Raw genomic sequence first — 16314 nt, forward strand, 5'->3', positions numbered from 1 at the left:
GGCTAGTATGTTCGAGTATGAATGTATGACGCTCTCGTCTCTTCACAGATCTTTACCTCTACTCGTACTAAAACATACACCGTGGGTGAATGAGAGAGGAAATATTTGCTATAAAACCACCGGAGAAATACCAAGGATACCCCCACACCGACTAAAATTGCGCCTGTAACACCTTCTTCAACGAGACCATCTGGGCCTCTGCATCCTCCACTTTCCTCTGGCTCTTGTCGATCTTGCCAACTAGCCAATCAACTCTCCGCCCACTCTTCTTCTCGCACGCAGCAAGAGCCTGAAGCTCCTCCTCACACTTTTTGATATCGACGGTCTCGGCCTTCACCACCGCCTTGAGACTGACCATATCCATTTTCGCCTTCAACACCTCATCCTTCAGCAGCCGTTCGAACGCCGCGCGGTACACCGGCTTGCCCGGCTTAATGGCGTAAGGCCGGCCGTGCTTGTTGATGATGCTGACCATTTCGGCCTGCTCGAGTGCCTGCACGGCGTCTTCTCCGCCCGAGGACTTGAAGAAGTCGTGGAGGAGGACTTCGTTGTAGCGGAGGGAGTCCTCCGAGGTGAGTCGCTTGACGAGATACCAGGCCTGCTCGGGTGTCCACTTCCGCTTCGCGACCTCGGAGCCGTCAAGGAAGTAGAGCTTCAGGATCTCGGAGGCGGAGTTGAGGATAATTTCGTGGACGGCTTGGTGCGGGGTTTCGCCGGCCTTGATCCGCCGGGAGAGGAATTCGAGGTCGGTCAGACGGCCGCCGAGCGCGACAATGCTTTCGTCAAGCTCCTTCATCAGTTTTTCATCCTTCTTTATGTGGTCACTTTGACCATCGAGGTGGTAGAGAACGTAGCGTTTCGCGCTTTCGGGTTTCGCATCGCCAAGGAAGACGGTGCGGAAGACGCGGTCGGGCAGAGATTTGGCAAGGGATTTCTGGAAGCCAATGTCGTTCGTGAGGAAGATCACATGTGCGACGTTGGAGGAGACAAGGAGTGCTGCCCAATCGGCAAGTTTGTCGTAGATCACGCTGTGGCCATCGTGATGGAGAAAGTTGTCGATTACGACGATTGGCCGGAGTTGCGGGTTTGCCGACAGATACTCGTCGTCGGACATGGCTTTGTCACGCTCGGTTTCATATTTGTGCGCCAGCGCGACGGTCTTGAGAGCTACACCTGTGTTCTGGAGGATCTTGTTGAATTGGTTCTCAAGGGTCTGGGAAAAGCCTGCGGTGGTTCCGATAGTTCCCTGGGCTGCGAGGTCTAGGAGGCTGCTGATAGTGTTGAGCCACGAGAACACCGGGCGATATCCAACCTGCAATGCTGCGGCGGCGATGGTGGCCGAGTCTCCATGTGCCTCGTTGATGGGTTCGCAGTCGATAAGCAGGACGTTCTTCCGGTCTCTCAGAATGCTGTCCATAATTAACTCGCGCTTTCCGGATCCACGAGGACCCTGAACGACGATGAAGGTCTCCTCCGACTCTTGTAGCCAGCCATTGATCCGCTCGACCGCGCCCTTCCGCTCCTCCCATAGCGCAGAGAGATCCTCCAACTCCTGTTCCCTCTTGAACACGAACCGGTCTACGGTATTCTTCTTTACCCATCCCCAGTACTCGTTCTCGGAGAAATGCAGCGAGCGAGTGATCTTCGCATGGATGAAGAACGTCCTGACCGGATCAAAAATCCAGACAGCGATGACACTGACGAGCGCCGCCAGAATCGGCAACACAATCCTAGGATGGTTCATCATCCAATCGCGGAAATAATGCGGCTTCATCCCGCGCTCATACAGGATCCTGAGCGTAACACCGCCCTCTTTCCCCGCAATCGCCGCAATCTCGGGTACCACAAACCCATGCAAACAATTCCTCGCACTGGTTGCGCCCCTCATGCGCAGGAACTGAATGATCGCAAACCTCGGTTCCTTGCCCCCGGGCGGGGTGATGGTGATGTCCGCGATCTTCCCATACCGCCGGAACAGCGCATACAGCGCTTCCTGGCTCAACTCCTTCCCCTCCACGAACTCCACTTTAAGCCGCGTGCTCGGGAAGCGATATAGATCCTCCAGCCAGGGCTTCCCGCGAACCAGGAAGGACCGCACGTTCGAAAGTGGCGCGAACCAAGGCTTCACCCGCGTCTCCTTCAAGAATGCTTGTACTACGTCTTCGATTCGCGCCGGGTCGGGCGAGATGAATTTGAGGAATGCTCCGCCGTCTTTCTTCCGCGGAATAACCCCCGTGATTTGGAAGTCTGGAGAATCCCACAGGTCCGCCGGAAGACATTGGCTCTTGATCCGCGAGTCGATTGACTTGCTGTCGTAGTGCATCGCCAGGTATCGGATATCGTAGAGCGCCGTCTTGAGTGGAAAGACATCTATGCGTGGGGAGGGCGTCGATTAGCGATGGGAAGTTCTGTTCTGGGCAGCGTGAGCTACTGACTGTCGAAATACAACAGCGATTCCTCGGGTGTTTTGTCGATGAAGCCCGTCTTGTCCGCGCCGACGGTGCTTGTGGGACGGCGGAACGGAGGTCGTGCGAACGCGAGCGGGGATGGTCGCAGAGCGTACGAGTGGAAGCGCATATGGGATGCCCCTGCGCATTGCGAGGCCTTGAGAAAACGATTCATGATGAAGATGATCTCTCCACGGAGGGAGCGGGGAAGAGATGGATTCTCTCTTTCGAAGTGTGCGTTGTTGCATCTACCTCCAGTTCTGCTTGATTGCCGCTGAAGACCCGCCAATGACGTCGGCCGCTAGCTAGCGAGCTGCCAAGAGTGTCAGGCAAGCCCCCCCATTCATCCTCGTACTCAACCGCGAGGAACATTTCTATGATCATCCCCAGTTACCTGTTCACCTTCACCGACCGTCTCACCACTCTCGAAACATCGATCGAACGAAACGAAATAACCTCCCCGCGAATTGCGCTAAAAAACGAGAATCCAGACCCTCCACACCGCACACGTACCAACCACATCACGCAACATGCCGCGCCCCAAGCGTCCCGCGCACCCGATATCCCACAGCGCCGACGCGCTGAACCGCTCTGGGGCTGGGCTCGCGCCCTCAAAGCGTCCCAAATTCGACGCGCGCAACCCCCACCTAGTAGCACCGGATGCGCCGGAGGACGAGACCGACATATTCCTCGAGGTGGACGAGGGGGCGATCGGCAAGCGGCGGGTGCACCGGAATGCAGTTGAGCTGGAGGGCTACGAGACGGATTCGTCCGAGGAGGGGTTCAATGCGACGCGGAAGGGGTGGGCGAAGGCTGAGGGGAAGAAGAAGGCCAATAAGGATGTGGATGATGAGGATGATGATATGTTTGGTGGGGATGGGGATGAGGACGAGAGCGATGAACTCGAGAAAGATGAGGACCGTGGAGGGATCGGAAAGAAGAACAAGAATGTCAAGTTTTTGGATCTGGACGATATCGAGGGACAGGAGGAGGAGGGCGTTACGGAGGCATTACCGGTGCCGCAGCGGTTTCCGGATATCTTCAAGGACGAGCGTCAGGATGAGTCCGAGTCCAGCGAGGACGAGGAGAAGCTCGCAGAGGAAGGGATAGACGAGGAGATTGGAGCCGGAGGACGAAAATCCCACGCGCCAAAGAGAGAGGCTTTCAACATGAAGAATGAAATGGAAGAGGGCCGTGTCGACACCACCGGAAATTTCATTCGCAAGGCAGCCGAGAAAGACGCGATTCACGATAGCTGGTTAGCGGGCATCAGTCGCAAGGATATGAAGAAGGCGAAAGAGGCTATGGAGAAGCGAGAAGTCGAGCGCAGGGAGCAGATGCGACGCGACGACGAGATAATGACAAGCGAGGTTCTCTCGCAACTGATCACTTACCTGGACCGCGGCGAAAGCATCCTGGAAGCACTGGCGCGACTCGGAGGAAAGAAGAAGCCCGACGCCAACAAAAACAAGAATCGGTGGCGGCAGAAGAAGAAGGAGGCAACAGCTATGGATGAGATGCAGATCGACAAGAAGAAAGGCAAAGAAGCAGAAGATCCGACGGAGGTGCGGAGGAAAGAGATGGTCGAGAAGATCACCGAGGCTGCAGATATACTTCTCACTCGCGGCCAGCCAGAAGTCTATGATGAAACAAGGGAGAGTCTCATGAGGCAGTACAAGCGGGAGACCGGGGACGACTGGGAAGACCCAAAGCCAGCGGAGGGGGAGGGTGGCGATGTGTTAGCGGATACGAGGCAGTGGGAGTACAGATGGACGGATGGAAGGGACGACGGCTCTACGTATGGACCGTACGGTAATGCGGAGATGAAGAGTTGGAACGAGCATGGCTTTTTTGGTGAAGGAGTCGAATTCAAGCTCGTGGACGGGATTGAGGGGTGGACCAGAGCGCCGGGCTTTATTTAGAGGCATTGACTACCTACACCAGTGTATCAGCTGGCGACGGTGAGAGATTTTTGTATCAATGGATGATTATTAGAGCAATGGGAAAGAGCCGTGCGGAGCCGTCCGTAATGGCACAAATTTTCTCCATATCGTACCATCATCCAACTACTCTTGAAATGAAACATACAGAAGGATACATGAGCAACGTGACCTCTACTGATTCCAGGTTCTAGGTGATCATCAACACCTCGGGGGGTACGTCTACCAATTGAATCAAGTCAATGGCTGAGCCACAGTATGAGAATTATCCAAATGTATCTTGGCGCCCATGTGCAGATCACCTGACACCAGATAGCATCAGTTTGAAGTAAACTCCCTTGTCGCGAGTCAACCGCGTCCCGAGCTTTGGTTCCTATCATACATATCACGACAATTCCACCACAATGACTACTGAATTAATTCCCATTCCCGAGAACGCTGCCTCTTGGTGCGATACTTTGTTCAATCTTTCCAAGCCCATAGTCATGACACCCGAAGAGTTTGACGTGTACTGGCCGTTGGTCAGCACTGTATACACGAAACTTGGCGGCAACCTGTCGCAACAGAACGGCGGCGTTGAAGTCCAAAAGTACGAGTGTCGATTGCGGAAGAGCAAGACGGGCAGCCGGAAATCGCCACTTAAAGACGGCGTCAAAAAACGACCAGGTACTAGAGTTCGCCCGCCGGGACTGTGTCAGGTTCGGATCAAGATTACGCGTACGGTGGTGGCACCGGTGGTTGTCACTATCGAACGGCTGGATGCAGAGGAACGTCGCCATGACTTGGCGCGGAGTAGGGAGCTTGCGCCGTCGGTCCTTGCTATTTAGCTGGCGGTAGTAGAGGCTGCGAAGGGATATACGGCTGCGCAGGTTATCGATAAGTTGAAAGGCGTCGGAACTCCCGAAGGTGCGACGCATCTGGAGATTATTGGCAGAGCTCATTTGAGACGGTAAGTTAAATTTATTGACATTGAGATTGGATGACGACTCATTGACGAATACATTATACAGAAGCCACGTCTATAATGCAACCCGAAAATTACCACGGCCCTCAACGGGAAGCTGACTTGTCATTCATTGCAGGTAAGAAAACCCCAACCTGTTGAAAAAGATACCTTAATTGAATTTAAGTGTCAAGCCACTTGAAAGATTTTTCTCGTCAATAACTTCTTCCTTGCCGTCGCAACTCCCATTTTCCATCTCGATGGAGAAACCAAAGCACTTACACCTGAACGGTAGATAGCAGATATAGGTTTCCTTGTTCGATGAATGTCGGTTTGAAGTTGATGAGAGAAAGAGAGAGCGAGGGAGGTGGATAGACAAACAGAAAGAAGAGCGATCATCGTTGCCGTCATGAGAATGTAACTTTATGGAGGCACAGGGAATACGCAGGTACGGCAAGGCTCAATTGGCCTTACCTATGGATGTTAATACACGAGTTTTCCAAGCCACAACAGAATGGTTAGTACGAGGCAGCGAGAAGGGTGTGAATGGCAGTTCGAAGGTTCATTGCATGTTGATTGGGAGACGGCCTATCTCCGACTATCCGGCTTGGAATAATGGCCTAAAAAAGATAAACGATAACGGGCTGTGCCCGACGCTTCGCACCAACGGCACACTGTCCCTTCTTTACCTCTTGAGCTCGCGCTCCCTTTAATAGAACGCCATTCTTCGTGCCGGTCGCTTGGAAATGCTAGAAAACATAGAGCTCGTATGTAGTGAACTTCTTTCTCTTCTGGAGTGGGACTTCCTCTGTGGCGGAGTGATTGAGGACCTGTGAGCGGGAGGAAACGAATGTGGTTAGTGGTGGGCATCAACGTTGGTGGGCGTGGCGGGGTCGACCACTGAATGAGGGGTGGGGAAGATTAAGCTAGAACACACGGATTTTCTTCTCCTTGGACTGCCTCTGTTCGGTTGAGGCCTCGCTAGGTGGCTTCTTCTCAATCCATTTTCCGGTTGGCCTTGGAACTAGGACCGTGAATGGGCTCGTCGAGAGTCCGATCCGCGCCCGCAATACCTACTGTATTCAGAGCATGCTTCGGTGATAACAATCACTTCTCGCTATCGCTTACGCTCGATCTCCCATGCACAGCCATTCTTGCCGTGTTCGAACATCACCAGCAAACATCCACCTCCTCGACGCTCTCTCCACACATTTCCTTCATGATCGGCGGGGTGGGGTGGTTGGTCTTGGCGACAGATTGGGTCTACCCTAGTTGGCCGGGCTCTTGGCGATCTCCCGTGCGGGTAGTTAACAATGGTAGTTATCCCAACTTTATCCCAACGTCCTGAGTCCTCCACGCGTGAACAAACCAAGCCGAACTTTACCAGAACCCATTCACGCTAGCGTTTTCCAAATCGCCGGTCCGGAAGCGAATATTGGGACTCGGGAGCTGAGTGCTGGAGGTTGATCACTGAATATCGGTAGGTAGGTCGAAGTCATCACCGAAACTCTCATAGGATGCGTACAGCGTAAAGTTCATGTACACTCGCCCAGGGGGTGGAAAGAGAGTCTCAATACTCTTGCGAAACTCTCCTCTGTACTCTACTCTAGTGTGATCGGATCGTATTACCACCGTGCCGGCCAACAAAAGGAATCAAAACAAGGCAGCAGAACAATCAAAACAAACGCATTACAACAGGGTAGCACAGGGGGTCCCAGCTGGTCCCGACATCTCGGCAGGAAGTCCGTCCAAGGTCCGCAGCCAAGAACCGAAAACTGTCGGCAAGACGTCAGTCCCAGCTGCGCCCCACAGTAGGAGAGTGATCGTGTGTGATACCTACTTCAAAGTTCACCGTCATAAAAATACACTCGCTCATAGGCAGTTTTGATCTGATCGAGCCCACCCTGGCAAGAGCGGAGAATGGTACTTATGAGTACACCATCGCAGTCGATAAGCCGATCTTGGGCATTAGGGACGGTTATCAGAAAGGACTGGGTACTTACCTGGCACACGCACCGCCGGATTGATGCTTCCATCCTTCTTCGACACTTCGAACCCCTTCCCTCACGCTCGTGGAAGCGGAGTCACACTCAAACTTCGACCATCTCCACAGTAAAAATTAGCTCTGTTGATGTCAAACGGTCGCGACCCACTGTTGGCGTCATATTCATCCTGCGTACACAAGTGGATTAGGATTAGGATCGGGGAATCAGTGGCTCGGTCGAACGTGGATGTAACTCACCTCTTTGGGCAAGGTTTTTGTTTTGGCCGACATCCCATAGAGCCCGCCCCTCCTCTCGCTTCCATTCTCCTTCACAGCTCTGCCCAACTTTGAAATCTCCTTCTACAAAACAAAAACCTCCCTCACACATCCCGCACCAAACCTCTCCACCTTACCGCTACAACCTATCGGTCCCTACCACCGCCTAAACTGACAACACCCACACAAAGGTACGCAGTGGAAACATTATCCCTCGTTCTCTTTTGCATGATGAGACTCACCATGTCCTGACAGCTGCAATTTCTCATTCCCTACCAAATCTACCCAAGTGTACGCATTCGCCTAGTGTCACCTCCTTCACTGTTGCTTTTGCTAATTCCATGGCAGTACAGATCGTCGATATGCAATACCAAGGTGAGTCGGCTGCTGCCATTCTCTGCCACTCAAATAACTTTCTACGTCAAACTTTCGCCGTTCTTGTCTCTGCTATTGCCCCCTTTGCATCAGCCTTTCCCGCGACGAACATTTCCTTGCCGCACTCGTGAGCCCTGCGAGATCTTCGCTGCTGCCCCACACTCTATTTATTGAACGTTCGATCAGTCGTCAAGAGCTTAGCACTAACTAGTATGGCCTCTAGCATCACCCGAAGTCGCCTCCCCGGGTGAGGAAAACCCTCGTTTTCGCGCCATTCGTGAAGCAATCGAGCACGCTGCAGCTGTGCAGAACACGAAGTATGAGTGTATCGACGGTTTCTCGTTAAGCTACGCAGACGATGATTCTGGTGCACGGGAAGACGTGGCTACATTCGAGCAGATGTGTCGTGAACTGGGCGCACGAATCATCAAGTCTCTCGTACTCACCGTGGGTATGACACCCTGTGCGATAGGCGTTTGGTGCGAATTGGAGATTACGAAGACGAGACCTAAGTCGAGGAACTTGGTCATTCTGCATTACGCGGGCCATGGTGAAGTCGACCCATCCAACGGCTCTCTCCGTCTATGCGCTCGTCAGGGGTCGGACCAGTCGTTTCCCTGGATGCTCTTTGTGAACCGATTCGTCGCCCCGCCCTACATTGTTCCAGACAGAATGGGCATGAAGCAAACGGATGTCCTCGTAATCCTGGACTGCTGTTATGCTGGCGCGTGCCCTCGTGGGCTCCCTGAGGCGTCGAGGACTGGGCATGTCATCGCTGCTACAGCTGAATACTCGACTACAAAGTGCAGAAACACAAACTTCAGCTTCACTCAGCAGGTTGCCGGTATGGTTCGGAGAATTGGAAGAGAGAAACTAGGTTCTCCGTTCGAGATTGGAGATGTGATGGCGCGAATAATCGGCGAAGACGTCATCTACGGTTTAAATATGCGCCCTGTACACGACGTTCTCGACGGCAGATCTCCCATTGTCCTTCATTATCCGGTATCGGACAACAGTGACACTTTCTCAGCCACCTACCAGTACGAGAACGTCCCCGCGGGACAGGTGTTAGATCTATCTCTTGCAACAACGAATGCTAGTCTGGAGGGGACGACTCCGAAGGTCGAAGTTCTGTGCGCCATCCAGTTCGACGGAGACATAACGGAAGAAAGCTTGAAGAAGTTTGCCACCTGGATCAACACGTTGGACAGCAGCTTCAATATCCAAGTGGAGTACGCGTACGCTGCTGACTCAACCTTTATGTGTGCCAGAGTTCCCGCCTCGATCTGGGCTAGGCTTGAAGGGCTCGACGGCTTCCAATTCCTTAGTTATAGCTTTGGCCCAGACCCCACTGCACTCTGTACGTGGTCCATTCTACTCCCCAAACACTGACTGACCTCCAATTAGGAGCGGTAATCATGAATAATGGACTAGAGTGCCTAGTTTTCCTTGTGTTTTGCTGTATCGCCGCCCGGATCTGGTTTTTTTGGTTTTTACTCCCAAGTGTACCATATTTGTCGTCTGTGGTTCCGAGCGGGTGCCATTTGTTCTCTCTCGTGGGTGTTGAGCTGTGGGGGCTGATCTGCGTGTCTTCCATTCCCTGTGTCTTTCTTCTATGGCTGTATTGTAATTTGTTGCTACTCGCGCGGTCGAGTTTTCATGATGAGGCATGTGATGCTTCGGCATTAGTGGCCCTCGCAGATACATTTGGTCTTTCCATTTGGTAGTAGTAATGGTGCCCCCGTATCCTCTGTTGCTGTTGTCGGGGGGAAAACGGGTCGTCGACGCTGTATAATAGTGGTAGTTGTGTCTATCTGTCTAGTAGTAGTCTACAAAGGAACAGAAACTCAGAGAGATCCACTATACAAGATGGCCAAAGCAAAGAACGAACGCCTCCGATGGCAGATGCTAGGAGTCAACCCACCGGTGGCATGCTAGGGCAACACCACCAGTACTCCGTGTCTCCAACATCCTCCTTCCTCTGTTTTTCTTTGCTGTCGATGGCGTTGTTTTCTCCCAGCTTCCGCAGGCTGTTGGGTCAGTGTTCTCTATCGTCCAATCCGTCCGTCCTGGGCCTCGGACGGCGTGTCTCCCGTCCGTCGACGGCCGTCCGCCCCAAGCCTTGATCAACAACCTGATTTCGAGCGTGTACCTTAAGTATCTAAGTCTGGATACTGTTCCTCTCATAGCAATAGCGTGCGGAAGGCTGGGTAATTTTGTGCGCTGTACTGGCCAAACGTACCTAGTTGATCACGACACATAGCATATCATCATATCTCACTCGCGTAGGTATCTGCAAACGGCTAACTAGCTAGTGTATGGCCTTATTGGGACGAGTAAGCGGAATATATCACGTGATATGGACGGTCGTCCTCTACCGTCAGGCGGGGACCGACCCGTCCGCCGTTTTGGTCGTCTGGACCGTGCGATAGGAAATACTGCTGTTGGTGGTATCATACCGACGCGATGCTGGTCGACCGTGCTCTAGTGTCTTGGTTTAGTTTGGTTACGGAAGTATGTACTCGAATTTACTCAGTTGTCCGGGACACTTTTTTTTTGTTCATTCATTGATTGCGTGTGACCTATCTAGATCATGGCAATATCTACAGTAGTAAGCAACTAGGGCTGATCGGCATGGAGGCAGTACCAGAGCCAGGCGGCAGTAGAATGATTGGAGGCAATCCAAAAACAGCGGAATCTTTACGGCTAAAAATAGTTATACTGAGAAAAGTAATGCACATTGCCACGTGGGTACCGATAGATGTGAATCATCCTGTTCTTTGATTTTGGTCGCTCTATGGCAGTATGCTGGCATTCAAATGAATGCGTCTTCGTACAAAGCTCAGAAACTTTCTAGACCGGTATGGCAGCATACCAGGATTCAAATGCCCACAACGCTCATAACCTTCCCGGATCGGTATGGCAGCATGCTGGCATTCAAATGAATGCGTCTTCGCACGACTCCCGTAACCTTACTCGACCAATACAGCATCAACTGGAATTTTTTACACGACAAAACACAGTATTACGTGCTATGCGCAGCCAGTGGATATGAGCATCATGAGCATCAGTTCAATCTCAGTATTTTATATGACTATAGTACCGGGGTGAATGCTGATTTTATATCACTACGGGCCGGTTTATATGCAGTAATCTAGTGTGTCTCGCATTGAACTTCTATCTAGTATTCTATCTACTTCCTTCACTATTTAATATCCTTTCTACTCCCGAGCTTTGGCCGCCTGTGCCACATGGATTTATTGCGCCGAGAGAAATGGAGGATAGAGTTGCTGCCAGAAAAGCTATGAGAGAGAAGCATCAGCGAGAGCAGCAGTGGTGGCGGGAGGGGGAATAGCAATTGTGGCGGGAGTGGGAATAGTAGTGGCGGCGAAGAGAGCTATAAGACGGAAGTGCTATTAGTGGCAGTAGTAGTTACGGGGGAGGGGGAGGGGGGGGGGGGAGTACCAATTGCGGCGGGAGTAGAGTGGGTCCAGCAGGACTAGAAGCACGGAAATTAGCAGGATTGGAAGCAATAGGGAGGGGAATATTCACAGCGCAGCCAGTACTGCTCCACAGCAGCGATAGGTGCATCTCCATGGTAGCAAGAGGGGCATCTCCAGGACGAATCCAGTGCTGTAACCACGGTAGCGAGAGGGCAATTCTTGCTACTTAGGCGAATACAGTGCTGCATCCGCAACGAGTATTAGCAGTAGGAAGGAGACGGTACTCACAGTGTAGCTAGCGCTCTATCCGCGGCGGGTCCAGCGGGACCTGAAGCACGGTAATTAGCAGGGCAAATAGCAACAGTAGAGAGGCACGGGGGGAAGAGGGAGGGGGTATTCACTGCCCAGTCAATGCTGCATCCGCGGCGGGTTGTGTCGGAGCTGTCAGCGAGAGGAGGAACTATCAGTGAGGAGGACTTGTCAGCGAAAGGAAGTAGAGGAGCTGTCTGTGAGGGGGGGGGGGGGGCGTGATGGAGGAGCTGTCTGTGAGATGGAGGAGTTGTCAGTGAGAGAAGGAGTTGTCAGCGAGAGAAGGAATTGTCAGCGAGAGGAGGAGTTGTCAGCGAGAGGAGGAGCTATCAGTGAGGAGGACTTGTCAGCGAAAGGAAGTAGAGGAGCTGTCTGTGAGGGGGGGCGTGATGGAGGAGCTGTCTGTGAGATGGAGGAGTTGTCAATGAGAGGAAGGTGAGGAAGGGGTGGTGTGAGAGGAGGAGTTGCCATCGTGAGGAAGTGATGGAGTAGCTGTCTGTGGCATGATCGGCGGTGACTCCTGTATGTAGCAGTAGGAGGAGATGGTATCCTAATTCTCTACAGCAGTTATCATACCCGAGCATTTGCCTTTATGTTGGTGATCGTCCAGAATGCTGCAACCATTCGTACGGTGCGGTACCTACTACGGCGGTCGAAAGTGAGCAAATGGCCACCTATTTTTTGCATTTAAAATTAATGCAACCCCCCCCCCCCCCCCCGACAAAAAAATAGAGAGCAAAAGAGAGAAAATTAAAAGACCGAAAAAGAGAGCGGCGACGAGCAAAAAATCAAGCGAAATTTGCGAGAGGATATATAGGTCAGAGCGAGGAGAGGAGTTTGGTGGGGGTGGAGATGGGTTAGGGTTGAGATGCAACAAAATCTAGGCCTCATGCGGTACAGAGGCCGATTAGGAATTCCTGGCGGAGAAGGGGTGAGTCAACAGAGCGGACGAGTTCTGGGAGCTGGCAGCGAGCCGGTGGAGCGGCCGCAACATGCCCAGTAGAATAAGCGGGCAGCGAGACGACAAGGCGGGTGTTGTCTCCTCCTAGTGATCGGGCTAGCCCTCCGAGAATCAGGCTACCGGTTGATATCATTATATATCACTCGGAATCCCGTGTATTGATACCAACTACTCCTGGGCTCCTTCCGGCTGAGATGGAGGTTAAAATTGAATGCTCAATGCAATAAACACACGAAAGCACTCGAGATCAGCATAGGTTGAAACATATCCAGAGTTTGTTGAAACCAAAATCCAATGTTCATCGGTTATTAAGATTAAGGAAACAAAGATGTTTAAACTCTTAAAGCACATATCCAACCAGACTTGCCTGCGCCAGCAGTTCTGCATATAGTTCGAACTTGGTATGCAATCACTCCCACTTTCTGTCCGCCTTCTTGCCTTGAGCTTGCTGCTCTGGAGCGGAACGTATCCAGACAAAGGGCTTCAGCGGCATAGTGGCGAAGGTAGCGGTGGAGGTAGTGGTGGTGATGGCACTGTTTTATCTACCGCATGAGGCCTAGATTTTGTTGCATCTCAACCCTAACCCATCTCCACCCCCACCAAACTCCTCTCCTCGCTCTGACCTATATCCTCTCGCAAATTTCGCTTGAGTTTTTGCTTGTCGCCGCTCTCTTTTTCGGTCTTTTAATTTTCTCTCTTTTGCTCTCTATTTTTTTGTCGGGGGGGGGGGGGGGGGGGGGGGGGGGGGTTGCATTAATTTTAAATGCAAAAAATAGGTGGCCATTTGCTCACTTTCGACCGCCGTACCTACTACCTAGACGTCGTGAAACCGGCATTCAAAAGAATGCTGCACGTAGTTTCGCTACCTAGTATTATGATAGCTATCGCACTACGGAGGATAACTGATAATTGATTACGTATTGAAGGCATCGGGAAAATTAAAAGAATGTTAAATACGATGAATGGCGGTACTGGCATCGCGCATCCGGCCTGCAAATGCAGCATTTAGATAGGCTCCCGTAGACATACGATTAAGCATTTATCACCAGCAATTCAGACAAATGTGCATTGTAAAACCGGTACAGAGTGTTACAATTACGGTAGCGCGACAGGATTTCGAGCATGACGCATTCATATGAATCTGCATTACATTGGGTACTAAATTCTATCACGGTACTGAAGCAACATGGAAATTGCACAATTGAAGTTGCACTCTGGTCCCGAACAGCCCATACTTTTTACTACTACACCCGTTAACCCCCCCGTTTCCCCGCCACTGTCCAACCCAACTTTCATCAGGCGGCCCGATGTGGTTTTCCCTGCCCCCGCCGTGGCCTGTCCCAGCGATGTATGAGCGCACTAAAGAAACGAGCAGTTGTCCGGGACTCGGGGGAATGTGGATCTCGTGAAGTTTGTTTGTTTGTTTGTTTGTTTGTTTGTCCGGGAATCAGGAGGTAGTTTTGGATGTGTCACAACCACTGGAGCAACGGTTATGTACATACTAGAATACAAAGTGTAGCTGCCCCAGTGCAGGCCCAAAGACCTAACTGACCTGACTCGGCTGACCTGACTAGCCGATGGAGATAGAAACATCGTGACATGCATGCACTGCATGCAAGCTGTCAATTCAGTATTCCTTCTCCTCTGCCTGCCCGCAATGAATTTGCATAATACCACCGGTTTAGAACTAAAACTAGAACTAGGTACACATTTGTCCGATGCCCGCCGTGTAAGTATAATGACCCCATAGCTCTCACGATGCTACTTCCCCAACCAAAGTACTTATTCTTCACTTCTCTTTTCATCTCGTCTCTTCCTAGACTAATTCTGGACCTTGGTCGACTATCAGGCACAGGAATGAGTATGTTACATGTATATAATTGGCATCCTTTGCTTAGCCAAGGACATAGCCGTAGGCTTATCGGACGAAACGGGCTTCTCAGGACCGAATGCGGCGCTGTGGGGAACGTGAGCCCTCTCGCCGGGAGCGGCTGGTTGGTCCGCCACGCTGCCTTCCAGCGGGTGGGCCTCGGCTCTCCCTTCGTCCTCGCTCGCGGGATGCTAGGCCCCTTATGCGGTAGCCTTCGGGGGAGCGCGGACGCTCAGAGGAACGCCGATGCTCCGGGGGATAGGGATACCGCGGGGGGAGAGTACGGAAGGTATAGTCGGGCGTGTAGCTGTCGGCGTGACTTCCCGCCCACTGACGGTCGTGGCCGTGGCTATCCCAGCCGAGTCCTGGTGGGGTTGGATCATGACGAAGTACCGTTCCGCCGTTGTTGCGGGTGTAGGGTGGACGCGAAGAGTCGGCTCTCGACTGCGGAACGGGGGAAGGCCGGGATTGGAGGGAGAGAGTCGTAAATGCGAGTGACGACGGGCCGGAAGATCTGCCTGGGCTGTGGCGTCTCCTGTACTGCGGATTCGCTGGTCCGCGGATAGGTGACGGGGAGCGGGAACGGTAGCGGTAGCGGTGAATGGATCTTTCTTCCGGAGAGGGAGATCTTGAGCGGCGGGGATAGGTATGTATTTGCTGCTGGCGTCCATTGCGCTGAAGATGGTTGTCGTCACGCTGAAGCCGAGTGAAGTCATGCAGCTGCGTACGAGAGTGGTTGGGGAAGTCTTCATACACTTGGGGAAGCTAGTCAGCGATTCCGAAGAGAGAGATCTTGAGCGGCGGGGCTCGGTACGTATTTGCTGCTGGCGTCCATTGCGCTGAAGATGGTTGTCGTCACGCCGAAGACGGCCGAAGTCTTCGGCGGGAGACCTGGATTGGAGGTCGCGAGTCGTAAATGCGAGTGACGACGGGCCGAACGATCTTCCTGGGCTGTGGCGTCTCCTGTACCGCGGAGACACTGGTCCGCGGATAGGTGACTGGGAGCGGGAAAGGTAGCGGTCGCGGAGAATGGATCTTGCTTCCGGAGAGGGGGATCTTGAGCGGCGGTGCTCGGTATGTATTTGCTGCCGGATTCTGTCACGCTGAAGATGACCGAAGTCTTCCAGTTGCGGACGAGCGTAGGTGACGAAGCCTTGATTCACTTAGGGAAGCTCGTTAGCGATTCCGAAGAGAGAGATCTTGAGCGGCGGGACGCGGTACGTATTTGCTGCTGGCGTCTGTCACGCTGAAGCCGGTTGTAGTCACGCCGAAAACGGCCAAAGTCTTCTAGCTGCGTATGAGCGTTATTGATGAAGTCTTGTTCCCGTTGGGGAGGTTAGCTAGTGATCTGGTGGAGCTGCGTGGGGGCATGCCGCTGCTCACGTTCGCCGCGATAGGGGCGGGGATATCTTCTGCCATTTGCCCCGTTCATTCGAGCGAAAGGAGGAGCGAAGGACGCGGAAGTGACGACGATTGGGTAGCAGCTATGAGGGAGACCCGAGACGTCAGGGAGAGACGAGGAGGCAAGAATGGGAGTGTCAAGAGGAGAACCTCTGAAGATGGTACGTAGCGGTGTTGCTACCAACTGTTAGGCACAGGAATGAAGATTAATGAGAAGGTGATGGTCTATTCTGACGTAATTCCGAAAGGAAGACGGTGAAAATGAGGGGTGATGAAGCAGTTGAGGTTGTATTCAACTTCGAAGAGCCATCTAATATGGCTCCTCCCTGCTGGCTACAACGTTGGTGCCACTCAATCCGGCTAGT

At 52.6% G+C, this 16314-nt stretch overlaps 4 protein-coding genes across 4 annotated transcripts; 3 read left to right on the forward strand and 1 right to left on the reverse strand.

The window, feature by feature from the left end:
* Positions 1-19: 19 nt before the first annotated feature.
* On the reverse strand, positions 20-2799 carry BZA05DRAFT_42736 (RNA12 protein-domain-containing protein). Its single transcript, XM_051486052.1, has 2 exons — positions 2436-2799; positions 20-2370 (listed from the first exon to the last, which is right to left on the reverse strand). Exons 1-2 carry the CDS (start codon positions 2620-2622, stop codon positions 152-154), a joined length of 2406 nt encoding a protein of 801 aa, XP_051339856.1. The 5' UTR covers positions 2623-2799; the 3' UTR covers positions 20-151.
* A 178-nt stretch (positions 2800-2977) lies between these two features.
* On the forward strand, positions 2978-4369 carry BZA05DRAFT_444900 (uncharacterized protein; the record flags this gene model as incomplete). Its single annotated transcript, XM_051486949.1, has 1 exon — positions 2978-4369. One exon carries the CDS (start codon positions 2978-2980, stop codon positions 4367-4369), a length of 1392 nt encoding a protein of 463 aa, XP_051339857.1.
* A 422-nt stretch (positions 4370-4791) lies between these two features.
* BZA05DRAFT_418644 (uncharacterized protein) lies at positions 4792-5452 on the forward strand (the record flags this gene model as incomplete). Its single annotated transcript, XM_051485530.1, has 3 exons — positions 4792-5199; positions 5257-5336; positions 5398-5452. 3 exons carry the CDS (start codon positions 4792-4794, stop codon positions 5450-5452), a joined length of 543 nt encoding a protein of 180 aa, XP_051339858.1.
* A 2479-nt stretch (positions 5453-7931) lies between these two features.
* Positions 7932-9357, forward strand: BZA05DRAFT_418645 (uncharacterized protein; the record flags this gene model as incomplete). The annotated part of the gene is made up of 2 exons (XM_051485531.1): positions 7932-7965; positions 8189-9357. The coding sequence occupies 2 exons, from the start codon at positions 7932-7934 to the stop codon at positions 9355-9357; spliced, it is 1203 nt and encodes a 400-aa protein (XP_051339859.1).
* Positions 9358-16314: the final 6957 nt, after the last annotated feature.

Source organism: Tricharina praecox, assembly GCF_024521635.1.
Source record: "Tricharina praecox strain CBS 144465 chromosome Unknown BZA05scaffold_11, whole genome shotgun sequence".
In the NCBI taxonomy this organism is placed as follows: Eukaryota; Fungi; Ascomycota; class Pezizomycetes; order Pezizales; family Pyronemataceae; genus Tricharina; species Tricharina praecox.

Bases quoted from the DNA above. Each gene is read 5' to 3' on its own strand.
- BZA05DRAFT_42736 (XM_051486052.1), bottom strand. From the start codon at position 2,622: ATGAATCGTTTTCTCAAGGCCTCGCAATGCGCAGGGGCATCCCATATG. The intron at 2,371-2,435 runs GTCAGTAGCTCA...CCCCACGCATAG, and splicing joins ATCGCTGTTGTATTTCGACA to ATGTCTTTCCACTCAAGACG.